This window comes from Lampetra fluviatilis, chromosome 4 (assembly GCF_964198595.1).
Source record: "Lampetra fluviatilis chromosome 4, kcLamFluv1.1, whole genome shotgun sequence".
NCBI classification, from domain to species: Eukaryota; Metazoa; Chordata; class Hyperoartia; order Petromyzontiformes; family Petromyzontidae; genus Lampetra; species Lampetra fluviatilis.
Window position 1 is genome coordinate 26,668,549 of NC_136278.1, and position 21,355 is coordinate 26,689,903.

The 21,355-nt window shown below is 43.2% G+C and overlaps 1 protein-coding gene across 4 annotated transcripts in view; it reads right to left on the minus strand.

Moving 5' to 3' along the window:
- The window catches only part of LOC144931700 (microtubule-actin cross-linking factor 1-like), a 244,250-nt gene that overhangs the window by 188,898 nt on the left and 33,997 nt on the right, over positions 1-21,355 (minus strand). For 2 of the 4 annotated variants that reach the window (XM_078855893.1, XM_078855892.1), the window contains exon 1: positions 6,654-7,717. The exons of the other annotated variants lie outside the window; for them this stretch is intronic. In XM_078855893.1, coding sequence (XP_078712019.1) covers positions 6,654-7,215 — 562 coding nt within the window. In that variant the 5' untranslated portion in view covers positions 7,216-7,717. Of the gene's footprint in view, positions 1-6,653; positions 7,718-21,355 lie in introns of those variants that run through there. 4 annotated transcript variants of the gene reach the window in all.

Here is a 21,355-nt window from a genome sequence, read left to right on the forward strand (position 1 = left end):
AAAACCGGATTGTATGTTTAAAATTTAAGTTCTTTAATTAACAAACATTTAATTAACACCCTTACTTTCATGCACGGTACACGTATTATAACAGAGATTACGACGGCATTTTTTTCAACGCCGAGCGAAAACAATTGACAAACGGTGACCACCGATTCGCAAACTCCGCAGACACGGCTTTGGACCGAGGCGACCGGCCAATGCCTGGGGCCGTAAGAGAAGGGCGGCGAGCTCGACACGACGGACGGCAGCAGGTGCCCGGGCTGCCAGGCCGGGAGAGGCCGGCAGGGCAGGCATGGCCGCGACGCGGCGAGGGCCTGGACTGGCCGGGCTAAAGGGAAGAACCCTCTCTCCTCCCTCCACGCCAAACGCAACGCCCGATCGCCGCTTGCCTCGCACTCCTACCTGGAATAATCTTCATTCAGCTCTGCAGGTGCCCGGCAAGAGTGGGGGGGGGGGGGGGTGGTGGGAAAAGGCGACGGTGCGCAGGACTGGCGAGCGACGAGAAGGGGAAAAGTCTGCGACAAGCGCGGCCGCTAGTTCCACACCCGCTCCACCCGCCCCCCCCAAAAAAAAAAAACGCAGATTGGTGCCGCTGCCCTATCAATCAGTAAGGGGCCATGTGAGAGGCGAGGTTAAAAATATCCGAGGACAAGCACAAGGCTCTACAGGCAGAGGCCGGCTGAGTCCAATGGAGGCGGAGGCACAGCTGTCGGTAGTTGGGAAAGGGGACACCCAGGCCTTCGTGGCCCTGGCATCTCGAGGCACATATTTTGCACCCGTCGCAATATCAATATATATGCAGGCGTGTGTGTGTGCAGAGGTCCTGTGTATCAATACGGTACTTTCTTAAAAGCTTCAAACGAGAAATATTTTTTTACTGACCAAAAGTGGTCTTCTGAAGTAGGACACGAAACGTCGTGAGAATTATTTTATTATGTTTTATTTGTATTATTTTATTATTTTCCTTCTACGTGACTTTACCGAAAGAACCAAGACGATGAATCCCTGCAGTCACGAAAGCTTTAAATCGAAATTTAGGACACATCTCACCTTGCTAAAATTACTTTGACAGTATGTATACACGATATATTTAGTTATTTAGGTTATTTGAAAACACCTGTGAAATGTCCTGGCTTAGGTCCCCACATCACTGCAGCACTATGCAAGGACAAGCTTGTCAATAGTTTTGCTTGGAATTGTTTGGACCATAACTTACAATTGTCTGAGATGTGAATTTTTAGACTGTTGTCATCAATTGCATTTGTATACCATCTATATTAGAGTTTGTCTAGTCTGACCATTCCAACATTTCAATTGTCATTGCAGGGTTAAAATTGACTCATATCCCAGTCAGTATAAACCTGAATTGTCATTGATATGCATGGCCAAATACCTAGTGCATGGAATTGGCCTAGTTCCACCTCATTTCTACCTTGGCATTAAGGCAAGATGGGATAGTCTGCAAGGCCTGGCCAGCCTAGTGTCATATCCAATTAAACATATGGCAAATACCTATGTAAAATATTTTATTGGTAAATCTGGGTCGATACTAACCAGCTGGTATCATCATCAATCACCTGGGCTACCAGCAGGACCAGCAACTAACACCGAGACAGCCACTGGGTCAATTGGGACGAACGGAAAAAACATTGGGACTACTGCGACCACTGGCGCTACCATTGGAACCACCAGAAGCTCTATTTAGACAACCGAAACTACCACCACGACCATTGAGACCACCACTAGAATCTTAGGGACCAGCACTTGGACTACCAGAACTACAAATTGATTGGATGCTCACTTACTCACATTCAGGTATGTGCACAAAAAAACTCACGTATTAATATTTACACACACAGATGTTCACTCATGTATATTATGAAGATTTTAACACGGGAATCGTCAATAGCAGAATCGTGATTCCTGCAGGAATAGCCCAGGGTGGAATTATAGGAAGTGAAGGCAAATCCAATAGAAAAGCACCACTGGAATCTACATCTGTGTATTCTAAATTGAATTTGTCTATGAGTCAGTCTGTTTGTTCTGGAGGTTACTTGAGCGTATGCAAAGGAAAGGGGTTTTTCTGACCGGAAGGATTCAGGATTCTAATGTATAGATTGTCAGCAATCTAAGACCGAAGATCTTAGACCTAGTTGAAAGACCGTGAAGGGGAATTTTCACCATCCTAATCTGATGGGGTTTTAGACATTTGGAAAATGCATTGCTTATAAAACAACTTGGACATGTGCAGAGCAAATTGAACCTGGACTAGAAATGTCACAGGCATTTCCAATTTAATTTTTTTTTACGTTGAGGTATTCAGGTTAGTGACACAAATTTTGGCTTGTGAAAGTGGCCAAAATAAAAATGCTGTAGGGTTTTTTTGTCCAATTAAAAACATTCACAATGTTGCCTTTTGTTTGTATCGAACGGTTTAAGCATATTAGCTCACAAGTCCAATTCTCACAATTGATTTTTTGGGGTTTTATGAACGAGCAGATGAACAAAGCAGATATACATATCCATTGATAAACAGAAGCTGCATTTATGCGAATGTCCCATACCCGAATCATTGGCTCTGAGAGTCAGCACACCTGCCCATTATGAGATAGCGTACCGATGCAAGTAGACAGGACAGTAGACTAAACACACCCAGCAAAGATGCTATTCATCCAGCACTCCGGCTTGATCGAGTGATAGGTATCAGACTTCCAAGAGATGAATCTTCTACCTCGCATCCATCAAACTGTTCAGCACTCTTAAGTTTTAAAGTAAGAATGCAATAACATTAAGTGGTAAAACAGTCGGGCAGTAGTGGGGCAGTCCCAATTGACCCAGTGGCCGTCTCGATGTTAGTTGCTGGTCCTGCTGGCAGCCCAGGTGATTGATGATATGTAACATCAGTTGGCGAGTGATATCTGAACTGGTCCCAAGCACCCTCCCTCCCCTTCACTAACTGGCACTGACCAGCAAGGTGAAGTACGGTCAAACCCCAGTGACAGACATTGCACATCCGATTAGCACGGCTGGTACGTACGATGCAAAAGAAGTTCGTCATACAGAAATGGGGAATACTTCATCCAGCAGTGGATTGAGAATGGGCTGCAAGTAACTCGTATCACAAGTGACTTATACGCTATTGAAACGAGATGACAAATGTATGAAGATAAACTGTTCAGAAACAACTAATCTGACCACACGGCACAATTTCGAGAGTCATATCTTGCACGACTTCAGAGCGTACAGCATCCAACACGAAAGCGCATAATCGGAAACGGCCCAGGTCGATGTGGCACATACGCCACCACATTTATGGGGACGTGGCTCAAAAGTTCTCGTCAAGCCGGAGCCTTTATCGAGCCCCGCCTGAAGAATTTCCGAGGTGCCAGGAGGCATTTTAACCTGAGCTGCTGCTGTTTAAGGCAGACGAGCAAAAACGAGAATCCCGCAAAAGTCACCGCGCATACACGGCTCAAACATTACCTTGAGTGTGGCGAATAACATCTTCAAAACGTGTCACTGTCACAGCCATGGAGATCGGTGTTTAGGGAAACAGGTGACTGAAAACGATTTGACAGGTAAAGCGCCACCGCCGCTGCTGCTGCTGTACCTCCGCACAGTTTACGTGCTTTTTTTTCATCACCTGTAAATCCGGCAGACACGGTGGCCACGTGACTCGGCCGCCAACAGAAACGAACGTCATGGGAGGGGCACGCATTTCAGAGAGGAAAGGGCCCCCCCCACCCCCGACCGACGATGTGGCCACGCCACGAGCTCCGTCTAACCTGTCCGACTTGACGAGACACCCCGAGAATCCGCGCGGTGCCCGCCGTCACTGTCGCTGGGGCACTTTGTGGAGCAAATCCCCTTTGTATTGAACACACACACAAACCCGGTCTGAACAGGACAAACATGTTGTATCTTTTACAAAATAAAAAAAAATTGATGAGGTCATATATTGTTTTTGTTTGTAGTTACGCTTTGTGTAGCTGTTGTTCAACGTGCGTTTAAAACCCATCGACATCATCATCCGCCACGATCAATCCATTGCTGGCTGAAGCCCCCCACCCGAAAAAATCGTCTCATTCCCTCACAATCCCACAGTAGTTCAAAGTAAACGATGCAGCTGGTGCTCCTTCTGGAACCTAGCTTCATCCATTTAGCCCTGCTCTTTTGAAAACACCTACCTTATCAGGCGTGGGTAATAAGGTGCTGTGTGGCGCTAGTGAAAAGGTCAGCTGTGCTGGATGCCGGGAGGCGAGACACGGGGCTAATGTCGAGTTATGGTGGCTAGTCCTACATTGCAGGTGGTCAGCACAAAGGCCCGAGGTTCCAGCACCCGTTTGAGGTGTGTCCGAGGCAAATATTTGGCAAGATGTCTATGTGGTCTATGAATTAAAAGTCAGACGTTGCAAGAACACGCAGCAAAGTGCTGTTGGACCACTTCAATTGTTCTGATGATACAAACACAGCTTGATGACGACAATACGTAAAGGCCACATTGGGTACACTTTATATATAAAAAAAGATTTGAATTAAGCAGACAGTACAGTACTAACCTGTCACCTCATTTTAAAAGACAGGGTTATTCATACTCTATGGTTCTTTCGGTAAAGTCACGTTGGTATAAAATAAAATAAATGATGACGTTTCGGGCGCAACACAAGCATCCATCATCAGGTGGGAAAGCGTGGTCTGCTGCTGAAGCAGACTGAGTGTGGATTCCTGCAGTCATGAAAGCTTCAAATCAGTATTATTCATATTCTATGGGTCTGGTCTTGATTTGGGTCTTTCGGTAAAGCCACGTAGATAGAAAAATAATACAAATATCACGACGTTTCGATCGCAACACAAGCAATCGTCTTCAGGTGAGAGAGTATTATTCATAAAAAAAAAATGCAATGTGAAGTCCTTTGTCAATCCACTGCTGGATAATTACATCCTCCCCATGCCGTGTGCATGATGGGGGTTATTTAACCTTCCTTCACCAACCCACACTGACCAGTTTGGTGAAGTATGGTCAAACAACACCCATGAGTGGATCAAGATTGGCTGTAGCCAATGTCGTTGGTGGTCATGCTCGTAATGCACGAACCCAACCACAGCGCCACCGCCCCGCACCAAAATAAACCTCGCTGTATTTCATGATTTAATTTTTAATAACAAAGTAACATTGTAATTATTAAAGACGTAATGAAATGACAGTTCACGTGGCTTACATGCTAAAAGTGACCGGATTTTTTTAGTTTTTTTACACATCGACTGATAGGCAGGTCACTTTCCAGAGGATAACGTTCTCATTTCTCTGGCTTGTGATTGAACAGGAAGGGCCCTTTGTGAGTCAGAGGGCGTGGGGGCGGTGGGGAACGGGACAACCACAGAAATGCAATTGCAGCCTCCACCAAAACTGCCACGGTTACACAACTCCAAAAAATTAAATACAATCGCCTATGTTAGATTACGGACAGGAAAGGCATCAATCATCCCGCTCATCGATTCGCACGGTTGCGTTACTCTGCGTAACGTTATTTTATTTTCCCAAAGCAGCTTTGTCATCGCGAGGGCCTCCACTGTATACGAGATGTGTTTCGCCCAAGCTGCTCGTTTAAAAGTGGTTTGAAGTGCTCGACTTTTAATTCGAGAGTGAAAGAGGTTAGTGTACAAAAAACTGTACTCATTATCAGCGATAACATTTAGTCACGGTTGACTGCAATGTAAATAGGGGTGCGCGCAAATCGTTAGCCCCCCCCCCCCCCCTGCATCACAATATTAATCAGGGCATTTGCCACCGTTTGGCCTTCAATAATTTGATCTCAAAAGAAGTGCTCAGAGAGTCTTGTCACGCAAACACATTTAATATCAGCACATTCATTATTCAGCCACTCCCCTGTAGCAGAGACAGGCCAGCCTAGTTCCGGGTATCTTGTGCCATCACATTTGTGTCATCCACTCATTCGGACTTCAGCATTGAAATCTGCTTAATTAATAATTAATATTCGCTCCACATAGGCAAAGGTACAGCCCTGCAATGTCTTGCTCAAGCCACGGCTGCTGGAAGGGCCACCACTAGAGAAAGCTTTAAAGGACCCCTTGTGGGTCTACTCATCCAATACGTCTAGGAAGAGAATCCCACACTTTACCCCACCACATGCTGCCTGCTGATTGACTAACTCAATGTTATGCAATACAGTTGATTATGAACAATATTGGTCGCGAAAGCCTACGTGTTAAACAGTATTTATAGTTAACACGCCTTTGTATGAACAGATAAGCAAATGCACCTATATGTACATCAAAAGCAAAGCTATAATCCAAACAACACACGTACGTCACCAGACACCAATGTAAGAAATACAATACCATAGTATATGCACTGTAATATAAAATGTGTGTTGAACTTCTTTCGCACCGTACGTATATAACAACACAAACCCTTATCCTTATCAAGAATTTACAGACTTTGCTTCACAATTGTGCTTTAATTGCTGAAGACTAAGCTATCCAACATTGCATTCATACAAATAAGACATTTATTTATGAACAGGGCAGACTGCAGCCCTGCAACAGTGTGAAAGGTGATATCGGTAGGAAGTGTAAATACTGCACAGGCAGTGGGGGGGGGGAAGCAATGATATGAGCGCAAAGCAAACCTGGCAGAGGTTTCTGAGGCTGGACGCTGCCTTTCCCACCGCGGAACTCAAACACGGGCAGCCCCGCCGCCCCGACGCTTGCCACCTTGTCTTCGTCTTTGGCTATGGCTCGCCTGTACGCCTGCCTGTCGGGGGACGCCTGCGTGGCTACGGCGGCGGCGGCGCAAGCGGAGGAGGAGGATGAAGCGGAGGAGACCGGCACCCGGCGCGCGACCCCGGGACCCCGGCCCTGGAGCGGCCGGACGGTGGGCGTCGGCTGGCGGAAGCGCTGCATGGACGCGGGAACGATCTCCATCGGGAGCCTCAGGTATCCGCGCAGGAAGCCGATGCCCTCGTCCGTGAGGTACCAGTAGTGGTGCTGCCACGCCGCCGTCTCCCTCACAAAGCCCCGGGAGCGGAGGGAGCGCATCGCTCGGAAGATCTGCAGCTGGGTGGCAACGCGGACTTCGGCGTGGCGGCTCTGAGGCCGGTGGTCCCGGCGGGCGACCATCACGCCGTCTCTGAAGAGCAGCTCGTAGATGGCCCTCAGCTGCTCCGTGGGCAGCAGCATCCCTCCGACCATCTTCGGGACTTGGGTGATTTTAGTTAATTAAAAAAAATGCAGTGCCGCTCACTCTTGCGGATTACAATGAGGCGCACGTTTTAGGGAGAATGCGGTTTTTGTCCCACCTCTCCCAACAAGACAAAACAAAGAGGAAACCAAGCGAGTGCAATGATGCTGTCAAGTTAAAGTAAAAGGTCCCATCTGGAAAATTGCATCATCCGGTAGAATGAAAGTTGAGATACAGTACGTACAATAAACAAATGTCCTTCCACGGTGTCAGCGAGCTGCACGGAGGAAGGTCAAAGCTTCTCGTCCAGAAGGATGTTTCACATGTTCTTGCACCAGCTTGTCCCTCCAAAACCCACGTCGACAAGCAGGTCAGCTCTTCTTCCAGTTGACAGTGCAAACCGAGCAGACGGACAAACGAGTGAATGGCAAGGGCCTCCACCCTGACGACTCTGCAGTGTGCCGAGAGAGGGAGCGCGTGCAGAATATGCTCTTTGCTGTCTGCGCACAATCACGTTCTACTGCAGCGTCGGGGTGTGATCGCCCCGAGTACAATGCACGCAGCAAGAAAACTCCAGAGACCTTCAGGCTAACCTTTATTTATTTTCAATCCCTGGAGATGAGTAAAATGACCTCACTCGCTGCATTGCACAGATTTCCCCCGGAGAATAAGGCTTTCAATCTGCTTTTTGCCAGCACGTGCTACCTCTCGGGGAGAAGCGGTCCACGAAACAATTTCCACGCGATCCCTCCTGAAGGTCAAACACCAGGGAATTTTTTCCATGCGCTGCGTTACCTAGAGTAGGAGCGGAACAGCAGGCGCAGAGCGGACGAGCATGCAAATAGGTCCTCAACAAGAGCCGCGAGGTGAGCGAAAAATAGTCGGCGGCACAATATTTCATTCAGCCCGGTACCAGCTGTCCTGCCTTTTTAGCTCTGCGGAAAATCCATCTGCACGGAGAGACCCACCACCACCACCACCACCAACCCCGTCTCCCCTCTCCTCGACGCGCCTCGTTCACACCATCAACTCCTTTATTAACGTGTTGCGTCTACAGCACGGCCCGCACGCTCCGTTCACGGAGCCTTCGTTATGCGACGCTATGCGCAGCCCACACCCAAAGCACTGCCGGATGACGTTAAAGGGGGGGGGGGGGAGAAAAAAATCAATATCGCTCCACGTCGGCTGCTGCTGCTGCGCAGGAGATGTGTGTTTTTTTCCTTTTCAGGAAACACTGCAGACGGGTCAGCTGACTTATGAGATGTAGGAGGGAAAATGTAAAAATCGGAAAATGTGACCTTGTGACTAGATATGCAGACAGATCATAAACAAAATAATGCAACAAAAAAACGCTTGAATTTGTGTGTTTAAATTAGAAAATAAATAAAAAGGTGACAGCTTTACCAATGCACAAATTTACTTGATTTTTTTAAAAATAAAAAATGGTCAGTTAAAAAATACATTTTGTAATTCACATCTTTTTGTAATTCACATTTTAAAAAAAAATATTCCCCTCTTTAATTCTCATTTGGGAAAAAAGCTTTGGATGGTGTAATAATTACCCATTCCAAAACAAAGATTGTAAACCACTATTTACTCCTATAATGAGCCAAGAATGTCTGTGTGTCCCGCGCGTGACGTCACTCCACGTCGGCCAGCCCTCCTCATGAATAATCATGAGCGGGTGACGTCACTCCACATGTAGCACCCCCCCCCCCTTCATTAATAATCATAAGTGGGTGACGTCGCTACAATTCTGTACTGGATCACTACTCGACCCTGTGAAATAAATTACTGTACTACCTTCATAATATATTGTTCTGCGCCACATGAATTAGGTACAGCAGCACAGTCAGTGCATTTGTAATCAAACAGCAACCCGGATATGTCCTCTCACATTACACATCGACTGATAATCCGTGTTACTACTGTATAAGCAAATTCAACCTCTTAATGTGATCCACATACAGTATACACATCATTACTGAGCCTCGGCTTAACAATAACTGCTGGTAGTATATGATGATAAATACCAATTCAGATTCATTCCTTCTTTCCTATTCTTTTTTAATTGAGCAGATACATTTAAATTTGTCAGGAGTTTTAAGGCACCCGTATGTATTTTTGCAGAAATGAAAATACTGAATGTTAATTTAATTCAACACTTCGTATATTTTTATATTTATCTTTATCTTTCTATCTTTATCCTACCAGGAAAGGCCCACTGAACTATAAAGCTATTTTTCAGATGCGACCTAGCCACAATTTATAGCTCAACGAAGTGGCTTATCATGTGGAAATGTATAGCAAGCTAATATACTTTAAATGCACGTTCACTCTAAATGTGGAGGGAAAGACCGGAGGACCCGGAGAAATCTCCACGAAACCACGGGGACAACATGCAAACTCCCAATATAGAGGCGTCAGGGTCGGGATCGAACCGACAACCCCCTGAATAATAGGCGAGAGAGTGAACATCCCACCACCGTCTTTGTGGCCCTCGAAGCTAATACCCATATTCTCCATGATCCTGCATTTTCCCCAATAGAGCCGTACATATTACTAGAGTATAATAATCATAGCTGATAGTAAACATGATGCAATACAATACATGCCAGGATTTACCATTAGCAGACACGAGAGTGATTATACATGTTACTAAATGTGCACATTAACTCTGTACTGATGGGCCAACTACTGTACTATAATCTTGGGAGAATATACCATAAATAAAAAAAGCAAATACGTTCTGATGTTAATATTTTGTTGAAAGGGATATTTCTTCAATGAGCCTACAAAAAGAAAATAAATGTTCAACACATATCTCCCTCTCCGAGCTTGAACAACACATGAAACCTACGTTTCACACCCTGCGATTGGCACGGTTGGATCTGTACGGTGCGAAAGAAGTTCAACATACATACGCCCCCCACAAGGGGACAACGTAATACAATATTAAAGCAAGCTTAACGAACATGGTCTATCTCGACTTCAATCTCGTTTATCATGCCAAGCAACTCTAAAAATGCACTACTAATGCACACAGTAAACTGTTCTAAAATGCGAGTTGTATATACTGGCGAAATCTCGTACTCGAATTGTAAATGTTGTGGGTTTACTCTCCAACACACCGGTGTGCTGTACTAGTAACGAATTGGTATGTTTCGTTTACGTGACAAATCTTACTAATTTGCCGTGTCGGGTGGTGGCGGGTTTAACGACACATTTATATTTACGCCATCTCACCCAAAAAACCCTCTATTATGCTCTAAAATACCGGTAACTTGTTAAACCAGGTGGTTGTTGTTATTTGAAAGATATATGTCCAATAGGGAAGGGCAAACCGGACAAAAAAAATTTGGATGTTGCATTCAATTTACGACCCAATAAATAATCTCTCTACCCACAGAAAAGCACATCGAGCTATCTGTGCAAACACCCTCGTGTATTAAAAAGGTCAGCTGATAATTTACGTTTTAAATATCACCACGTGACACTATATAGCACTAAAGAAGGTTGGGGGGGTTTAAATAAGGCAACCTTATAAAGGCAGCACGTGCGTGTCTTTGGACATCGGTAACAAGCGAGTGAGTGGGAAGGTCAACAAAATAATCCATGTCATCGTTTAGAAATCAGTGAATGATTACCTCTGTATAACACAAACACGAAATTTGCACCGTAAGCTATCATCGTTGTAAGCAGCTATGTAACTACTGTAGCTCATTGATTTAATAAAATAGTATATTCTATATGTGTGTGTATATATATAATTCAAATAAAAACAACAGAGGCAATTCAGGAAGAAAAAAAAACTTGAAGCGGATTTAACTCATGTACTTAAAATAAATGGCTTGGAGACATGACCCACACAAACTAGTACAAAAAGCAGTCGCGACATTACTATTGCAGAGGTCCAGGAGAAAAAAAAACAAGCCACGTTGCAAAAATCAATGTCTGTAGGGGGCACGGCCCAACACGTACAAAGCGAGGCCACAAAACAAGGATGGAGACGTACGTCCACTTAAGGTAGAGCGGGCAGCCCTCCACTCTAACCCACCGTGTCATAATAATCATCATCCACAGACTCCCCTGTGACCATCCCTGCACCGTCAACCTCTAACCCCTTGCACAGCACCGGCCACTGGGGACACGTTTATATCAAGGTACAGTAGATCATACCTGCAACTGCCCTGTGGGATTTTAGCGGTATTAAGTACTGAACATTTTATGAGAAGCACTACATCTGCAGGGTACTCACTGACAATGCATTCAGAGTTACCTTTTTCAGGACATAAGACCAAATTGAGCAAGCAAATATGGAAATAAAGAGTACTGTGTAACATTTTTCTTTGGTTCTTTCGGTAAAGTCACGTATAAAGATAAAATAATAAATTAAATAATAGCATACGACGTTTCGATCGCAACACAAGCAATCATCATCAGGTATAATGAAATAGCGACATAAAATCTAACCAGAAAACTATAGACAGACATATAAGCAGACATATATCACCAAGATACATAGCGAGAGCAACACAGGTACAGAGAGGGGTGATCGTCTCTGTGGGGTGGCGACGATCACCCCTCTCTGTACACCTGTGTTGCTCTCGCTATGTATCTTGGTGATATCTGTCTGCTTATATGTCTGTCTATAGTTTTCTGGTTAGATTTTATGTCGCTATTTCATCATACCTGATGATGATTGCTAGTGTTGCGATCGAAACGTCGTATGCTATTATTTAATTTATTATTTTATCTTTATACGTGACTTTACCGAAAGAACCAAAGAATAATTCCTGCAGTCACGAAAGCTCCAAAATTAAGATACTGTGTAACACTTTCAGTCATATTATCTTGCTGGAGGGCAACGCTTTGTCATATGTACCCCCGAAAGCTTTCAATGGTCTCGTTTGTACAGCAGACTGTGCTGGAGATTGCAATATGCCCTGCGTACCATTACAGAGTAATCGCGATAACGCAACACTCGACGTTGTACTCTGCACATTGTAGCATAAAGACAATGACATGGAAAACATATCCATGGTACTGTGTTGGTAGTGTTTGCCACAGGTTCCCCAAATGTTGTTTTAAATAAAATTTCAACTACAGTCCTGTATATTAGAAACTATTAATATTTTTGTTCTTTCACCTGATGACGATTGCTTGCGTTGCGCTCGAAACGTCGTGATATTTTTTAAATATTTTTTCTATCTACGTGGCTTCACCGAAAAGCCCAAAGAACATAAATCACCACATTGCAGTTAATTTGTGTATATAATCAGTGACAAATTACAAATATCAAACAGCTCACATTTGTTTTTATCTCCAAAAATCTCACTTGAAAAAAAGAAGCCAGAAACCTCATCAGCCTCTCTTCATGGTCATCATGCCACTCACTCCATTGATCCATTCATTCTGTGTTACACATATTTATCACTCCTTTGGCCGTGCGCCAGGCAGCATGGTTGCAGCGCCGCCTATAGGACTCCCATAACTCAAGGTGGTGCAATGCGCAAGCCCTGCTACAGACTTGGAGCACCTTAACACAACTGCGATGATAACATATAACTGTAGGCCCTCATCATGAATCACGTTACACTAGATTATGAGTCGATATGGCTCATTGCTCGATTTGCATGCATTCGCCCACATTTTGCACGGCGTTTTAATTATCGTGCAATTTGTTTACGGGGGAAAAAGAATATATATTCCAAGGGGCATGAGAGTACTGTACTACACCTGGCATTGAGAACACATTGCACATGGTTAAATTGCTTCAATATCCGACCACCAATGAATAAATGTAATACTTGTTATATATTGTCTCGTATCATGTTGCTGATAGCACAATTGTTGGTGTCATTGGCTTAAAAGACAAAATACTGTAATAGCATACCCACACTTCAACCCGTAGTGTATATCATCCAAGTCAGGTGACAACAAAAGTGCTGGAACCAGGCCCGTAGCCCCTGGGCCCTTTTTTGGCCACTGTTGTAAAACCATTAGCAAATTTCCTAAACACTGACCACCAAACATATTTCAGGTTTCCCATAATACCGCATCAAACCGTTGTAAACATACGGCACTACTGTATCACTCAGTTGTGGAGGGATATTTTATCCAAACGAAGCAGGTGACAATACTTTGCTGCCTGGAAGCATGAGCAAAATCAGCATTAACAGATTTACTGTGCACGCATGCACACACATATTAATGAGGAAAAGTGATTGCAGTGCAATTTAACAGACTGGTGACATGGCTTTAATCATGTAAAGAGAACGCTGTGAGGTTCTTTTAGCGTAATTATCAGTGTCTGAATGTGCTATGGGCATAAATGGCCGTTATGCAAATGGTTTCGTCGTAGGTTTTAAATTAGCACTCCACATTATCCACGAGAATCCATAACATACAATTAACTGAACATGGAAAATATATTATTATTTCCTTACATTAAGGGCAACACAATTTCATACATTTCTCTGGGTCTACTTGGCGCACATAGGTGTAAATGTGACATCTTCAATTGAACACAACCAGGACTGCATAATAAGCAAGCACATTTAATTTAAACCCGAAGTCGTCTGTTACCTCACATCTCCGCGGTGACATTGTATAAATCATCAAGCTAAACTGGCAGGGAAGGTACGAGTTATACTAACTGGTTTGAAGATACACAGTTTTGGGGTTGCTAATATTTCCTTGTAAGCAGAATTCCTTTTGCAAGCCAATTCATTTATATATATTTTAAATATCAGGACATTTCAAATGTATCATATTTACTTGTGAAGATGTCTATGTTATAAAAATGTATAATTACAATTATAATAATAGCTGAACAGCTGTTGCTTATAGATTGTTAATTGGTAAATGCTCGGCAAGTGACTTCAGCACCGTAAGCAATTTTATTAATTGCTTTTCCAATGCAAAGTGACAATTTGATTCTATATTCGATTCTCCCCTGTCTAATGTCACCATATTGCTGGTATTGTTGCTCACATATTCTATCTATATTGTATGCAGTAAATGATGCATTTTAGGACACCACTTGACAGCAAGGCCAGCTGTGCTTGAAATCCGGAACAGTGTGTTGCTTATATAAGAGCTCTGATTACATAAAGCTGTGCTTACATGCCAGTGCCTACACGAGTAACTTAAACATTTGCATATAATTTGCATGCCAATTTCATAAATCATATAACATGTATGTAGAATTTCTTTCGCACAGTACGTAGCCAACCACATCGATTCCCACTTGCACAATTTGATGCACTTTGGGAAGCTTAATAAAGCAAATGCATTTCTCGTTGCCACATTAAATACTGAGCCACGTGATTGGACAAGTGTGCTAATTTTGGTCACATCCTGTGGAAAAAGGGTTGCCAGGGCACCATCTGCTCATGCGTGCCAACTCGGCGGTGAATTCATCAAACAGAAACCCCTCCCAGCAACATGCGTATGGAGCCACGTAAACCTGCAGCCAAACCAGCGAAAGCAGTCCCACTCTGACCTCACCATGCACTCACAGCAACCAAGTGAATTTTAGGATCAGAGGGGCATGGTTGTTCAGAGGTCAGAGGTCAACGTGTTGGCACCGATGACATCCTGGATTAGAATCCAGCTATTCATCGGCCTGTGATTAAAACGCATTTCCAATTAGAGCGTGTTGAATGTTTCAGCTGCACACACAAAAAAAATCAGTCAATCTGGTTCTGCACTCAATTTGGCCAACTTCCAGTCCTGTGCATAAAACATTTTAATTCTATATCGTGTTGACTATCGTGCGATGTTCCTGTAATCTTGCTCTCGCATACAGAGCGGATGACAAAGTGCTGCCACCTAGTGTGTGGTGGGTTCCCGAGGCAACTCTATGACGACCTCTTCCACAATCGGATGGCAATAATTATTTTAAAATAGATCTGAATGGAATACGTAACCTCATTGTGTAATACAGCATAAAACTGGGTGGTGGGATTGAGAGGGCTGGGGCAGATTTGAGGCGGGGGGAGGGATACCAAAGAATGTAACCTTACAGATTGTAAACATGAATAATAACAGTATATAATTATAATGAAGTAAATGGGAAAAAATAAGTTACGTACTTCTGGTTTGCAAGATCAGTTTGGTTCTCATGATACAGCCAGAAAAAAAAAACATGTATTCGCGTTACAGTACTTCAGTTAAGTGTTGTGGCTATTATTAGGTTAAAAACGGTTACGCTGGTTAGGACCCGTGCAGGATTATGGAGGGACAGTGACATCATTGGAACTGTCTCCAAAAGTCTGGTGACCGATGGGATGACCTCAGGCCAGATGAGTGCAAACTTAGGCCAGATGTTGGAGGTCGCGTGTCTACTGTGCAGCAGTTGCAGGGTTTGGCAGAGGATATAAAGCGTTGACCAGGTGTGGTCTTCAACTTTGATTTAGTGGCTCCAATGCAAGTGTGTGCTCAGCTAAAGAAAATATAGTTATCCGCACTCAACTCTACATGATGAAAATATAAGGTGCAATTAAATGTTATGGGTATGTAGTAATGCAACTCAAAGGCATCGTATCGTAAGATCTCTGTGTATGCCCATGACTTTAATTCACAAATGACAACAGAGTAACCCAGACATATCACTGAGAGAGAAACAAACATATAAAAACATTAACGAGTGAGTTTTTGAAGGAATTATGACCGCAACATTACTTTATAAAAGAGTTAATGGAAACACCGTTTCACTTGAGTCAGTCCAGGGACCTTGCGGCTTGCAATTTGGCATTTTCTTCAGCTCCCTGATGATGAATCCGACTGTAAATTCCACACTTGGGTAGTCATCTCATACCCACACATTTTATTGGTGCGGCCTCCAAACCTTCACTTGGGTGAACTACAGTGTGAACAGTCATGCAGTGTGAGCTTTGAGCATGATGTCAGGGTAATTAGATGTCATCACTAATCATGGAGGATCTGGTGATTATTTTTATGTCACGACTTGGACAAAGCTTTTACAAAGCCACCGTTTGATGTAGCAGGTATGTAATTGGCCTAAATGGGCGTAGTATCATCAGGACACATGAATAATGTAACAGGGTCTCCTCTGATGTCTTTGGCAAGCACACATTTGCAGTGACAGTGATACATTTAATATGGCGAATGCTTCTTGCAAAAGAGTGCTTCTTGCCACATGCATGCTAAGACCAACCAAGCAGTGTGATTCTGGCGCAACGCTTAAAGGGTCTTAAGCTAAATACACGCATCGAACCATGGATTTCATGTTTAGAATTGTACAAGTCGTATGCACGTGACCCCCTGCAGCCACTAGGGATCGCTGCATCCACAGCAATGCGAAAAAAAGATAATAGATTCTTGAATCAAATCCGTGTCCAGAACCACAAGTAGTTGATTTCATGGCTAGGGGAGAGCTACATGATTCTTGACACCCCACATGCGTAACACCACCCTCCGCTATTCGGAGCCTCAGTGCTAAAACAAAACTGTAAGCCACTGCAGGGAACAAGATGACACACATTTCACCATACAGCCAAACCAATGATGAAAAGCTATTCGTGCTCTACAAAAGGTAAATTAATGTAAAAAAATAAATCACACAATTGGGAACTCATGTGATTAATCTATCAGATTCTAGATTTGAACCTTTCGTGACTGCAATGATTCATATTCTTAGGTTTTTTCGGTAAAGTCACGTAGGTAAAAAATTAAAATTAATAATTATAATCTATAAGAGTTTGCTTGTGTCGAATCGATGGTTTTGGAATTATGCACTCATGGAAGGCTGTGTGACTGATGGGATGTGTACAATGCTTGTACGTTTTGTGTGGAGATACAGATGTGGGGGAAGGAGGTATGGTGTCTGCTGCACCTCCGATTAGCACGGTTGGCTACGTACGGTGCGAAAGAAGCTCAACGTACACACGCACAGTTCGACCACATTTAATAAACTAACCAATTAACTTAAGACAGCAAATATTTACCAACCCTAAAATGAACATATTCTTAGGTTTTTTCGGTAAAGTCACGTAGGTAAAAATGTTTTATTAAAATTATTTTACTTTTATTAATTTTAATTTTTTATCTACGTGACTTTACCGAAAAAACCTAAGAATATGACTCTTTGCAGTCACGAAAGCTTCAAATCTAGAACTAAAATGTACAGTTGAATAATGTCCTGTATGGTAATATTCAAATTTCCAATCCTTATCCTTCGCGTTTAAGCGTTGGATAAGGCTTCCTGAACTCGCGATTCAGCTATGGCAGTGGTTCTCAACGGGTGGTACGCGGACCCCTGGGGGTTACGTGGCAATGTCCCAGCAGGGTACGTGAGGCAATTCACAAATGTGTGAAATTAAATCATACGTGAGAGTCCTTGGTGAATAATCATGCATGATGAATCTGCCGATATAAAATAACGACGATAAAATGTTAAGTACATATGGTAACCTAGAACAATACAAAATACTTGATTTGAAGCTTTCGTGACTGCAGGAATCCATACTGTGGTTCTTTCGGTAAAGTCACGTAGATAGAAAAAGAGTAAAATAAAACACGATCGCAACAGAAGACGGATACGTCTTCTTGGATCTTTCAGTAAAGTCACGTAGAAGGGAAATAATAAAATAATAAAAATATAACATAATAAAATACAATTATCACAGTAGCCACATAAAAAAATGTTGAGAACCACTGGGGCTACACGGTACACAGCAATGTCTGAATGAGGTCACAACTAATAACGTCATTCTAACAGCTGTGCACACACTTCCTGCTGATACTTTAGGGATGCCCATACACGTATATTGGTCAATGAGCACAGATCTGGCCCTGGAATCAACCGCACATGTGGTAAACCACTCTTTCATTGGAAACATCAATCATGCAAAACGGCCGGGCAGAATCGTTTTCTTTTACCTTTGAGGCAACGGAAAAGAAAATACCACAAAACGAAGGTATTATGCGCGTAATTTTTTATGTCATTTTCTTAGCAGTCAAAGCGCTGAAATGAATGTGGGGTGGTGACCATCAACATTCGCAGCTCTGAGTCGAAAGCAGAAATTCCACACTCCTATGAGGATTTAATTCTCTACTTTGGGCAAATACTGACACAAGGCGTTAACGTGCATATATTTGCACTGAATACAAATATACAAAGAAAACAACGAATACTGTACAAGATGAAACATACAGGATTCAATTCGAGGGCGAATCACCATTCCCATATTTATTCACTATTTACATTTTACGAGGTAAGGCCCCCCGCTGAGCATTATCGCTCTTTTTCAGAAGTGACCTGGCCAGAAATGATAGTTCAAATAAGTGGCTTATTGTGTGGAAATGTATCGCAGCCAAATACTTCAAACGCACGTTTCTAAATGTAGGAGGGAAAAACTAGAGGACCCGGAGAAATATCCACGTGACCATGGGGAGACAACCTGCAAACTCCAAAAGTATCGAACTCACGACACCTCCTGTACACCAGGTGGGATTGTTAAAATCTCGCCACCATGGTGCCACATCTTTCAGATGGACTGAGCGGTGGTACAGTGACTAACGCCCTGCGCTGTATAACCCCCGTGACCCCAGTGTCATTCTCGGCCACGAAAAGTGATAGCAGCCCTGCCCCCAGCCCACATCCCCTTTCGCCACCCCGCACTGACCGGCATGGTCAAGTATGATAATAAAATAAAAACCCCATGACCGACGTGCCACGTGGAAGCCTTCATCTATTGGCTCATAGGAGAATAGCTGGAATCGATTCTGTCCAACAGGGGCCATTCTGCATTTTCCACCGAATGCTTCACAATGGTGGCAATTGCAATGGGATTGGGCATCGGGGGGAACTTGGTAGCACCAAAATCCCACCTCTCCTCTGCCCCCTATTGGCAGCAACTTCAATTTACCGGAGACTTGAAGAGAGCTCCATTCATTGTTGCACAGCTTTAATAGTGGGCGATAGATTTATTTGCTGGAAGACTGTTTACCCAGGGAAAGCCACAACATTTGAACCTGGACGTATGATTTACATTGTACTTGCCATACGCTAGACGAAAATTATCCTGGAAAGCCTCGCCGAGTCTCATGACTCTTTTTCCAGGAGAGGCCCTGCCGAGTTTCCACAGTAGGGGTCGTTAATTTGCTATACATTTAATTGTATGTGTACTTATGATTGAGTAATTTGCGTGTATTTGTTTTCAAATTTGGTCAATTTATAGATACTATACCCCACTGTTTTGTAAAAACCGTCTTACTTCGCTTCTCAACAGGTGATTGATTATTGCGAAAACGATGGTTATCTATTTTACAAAGGAGATTGTTTAAAGAATAAGTGCACTGAGGTTGGTGGGAAATGTAGAGGCTTTGAAATAAATAAAACGTCGTTCTCTATATAGGAACATATGATGTCTCCCTATTACTTTCGAGGCGTATCTATGAATTGATCACCCTGTACATTTGCCAGTCCTATTTTGCGAAGGACTAAGCGGTACGCATAGTTCTGTAGATGTAAATCAAATGCACGATTTATGGAATTGCGAATAACGAATAAATGGGCTTTGCAACATAATCTTTATAATAGCTTTAGCTCTTACCGGACGTTTAAATATAACCCGTAAGATTAGACATGATAGCTTAAACGGACTGCATTCAAGTGTCGGTCCAAGGTCTGTTGTTTCGTAACATTGGATGCAAGCGGCCAACAATAGGTAAGATATTAGTGCTTACAAAGTGAACACTGTAACACATCAGTGCTTGAACAAAACTGCTGCAAGTACAGAGTTCAGAATATAGAATGCATGTAATGTACACTAAAATAAAACATGCGTGTGTGGTTGATTGTACTCTAGGCATGCTTAGGGTTCCATCTATAAAGTCACATTGAACCCTGTAGTGTGACCTTGTTAAAATGGGATCATCTTCTTGGTTCTTTTGGTAAGTCACGTAGGAGGAAAATAATAAAAATAAAACATAATAAAATACAATTATCACGACAGCCCTGTTCTTCACCTGAGGATGGCTGCTTGCGTTGTGGCCGAAACGTCGTGAGAATTGTATTTTATTATATTTTATTTTTATTATTTTATTATTTCCCTTCTACGTGACTTTACCGAAAGAACCAAGAAGATGAATCCCTGCAGTCACGAAAGCTTTAAATCGAAAAATGTAATAGGATCACTTCAAAAAAACTTCGGTTGAGCACTCCACGTTCACGACACTGATATGCAGAGGCACATTCGGGTTATGGGTGAGAAAAAATACCACCAAATATTGTACCTACATTTTTTGTTACTTGACAATAAGAATTTAGAATGGGGGCTGAGCCCTCAAGCAAGGGAAGTTGGAAGGGGGGTAGTATGCCCCACCAGCCATTTGGGGATCCTCCATCCAGCAGTGGATGAATAATGGCTCATGTTGATGATGAACCTCATGGATAACATGCGTAAATTATACAGATAAACGCTCGATTACCCTGGAAAGCCTCACCGAGTCTCGTGATATTTTTTCTCAGGAGGCGATTGCCAAGTTTTCACAGTAGAGGGCGATGATGGCTACGTACAGTTTCATTCCAATTGCGGTCGTTGCGGGTAAATTTTTTTTCTAAATTTGTAAAAGTTGGACCACGATTGCCTCCACACACAATGGCCTAACTCTTGCGAATGAGCTCACGAAGTCTTTAACGTCCACTGTGAAGCAGATGGCGCGTATTTGTTTTACGGCTCATGTAACCGCAGTGTTAATCCCGGCTGCGGCTGGATATGACCCGCAAAACCTCTGCAAGGTTTTGGCGAACTTGCTACCAAGAGGCCATGTATATTTATATATTTCACTGGATTATTTCCGCGTTCAGTAACCTTCAATTGAAGTTATATCGTTAGGTAATTTTGTGAAGCACGTTGCATGCATTATACAGGGCGCTTCAATTTTTGTTTAACACTTCTGATAATTTGCAACAATACCACAAGAAATGTGCTTCCGGGCTCTGGAGACCACTTGGAGAAGATTCCAAACATGTGTTGACAATCCATAATAGAGGTTTTTGGATTTTATCGCGTAAATATATAAATGTGTCGTTAAACCCGCCACCACCCAACACAGCCAACTAGTAAGGGTTGTCATGTAAACGGAACATGCCAATTCGTCACTAGTACAGCACACCGG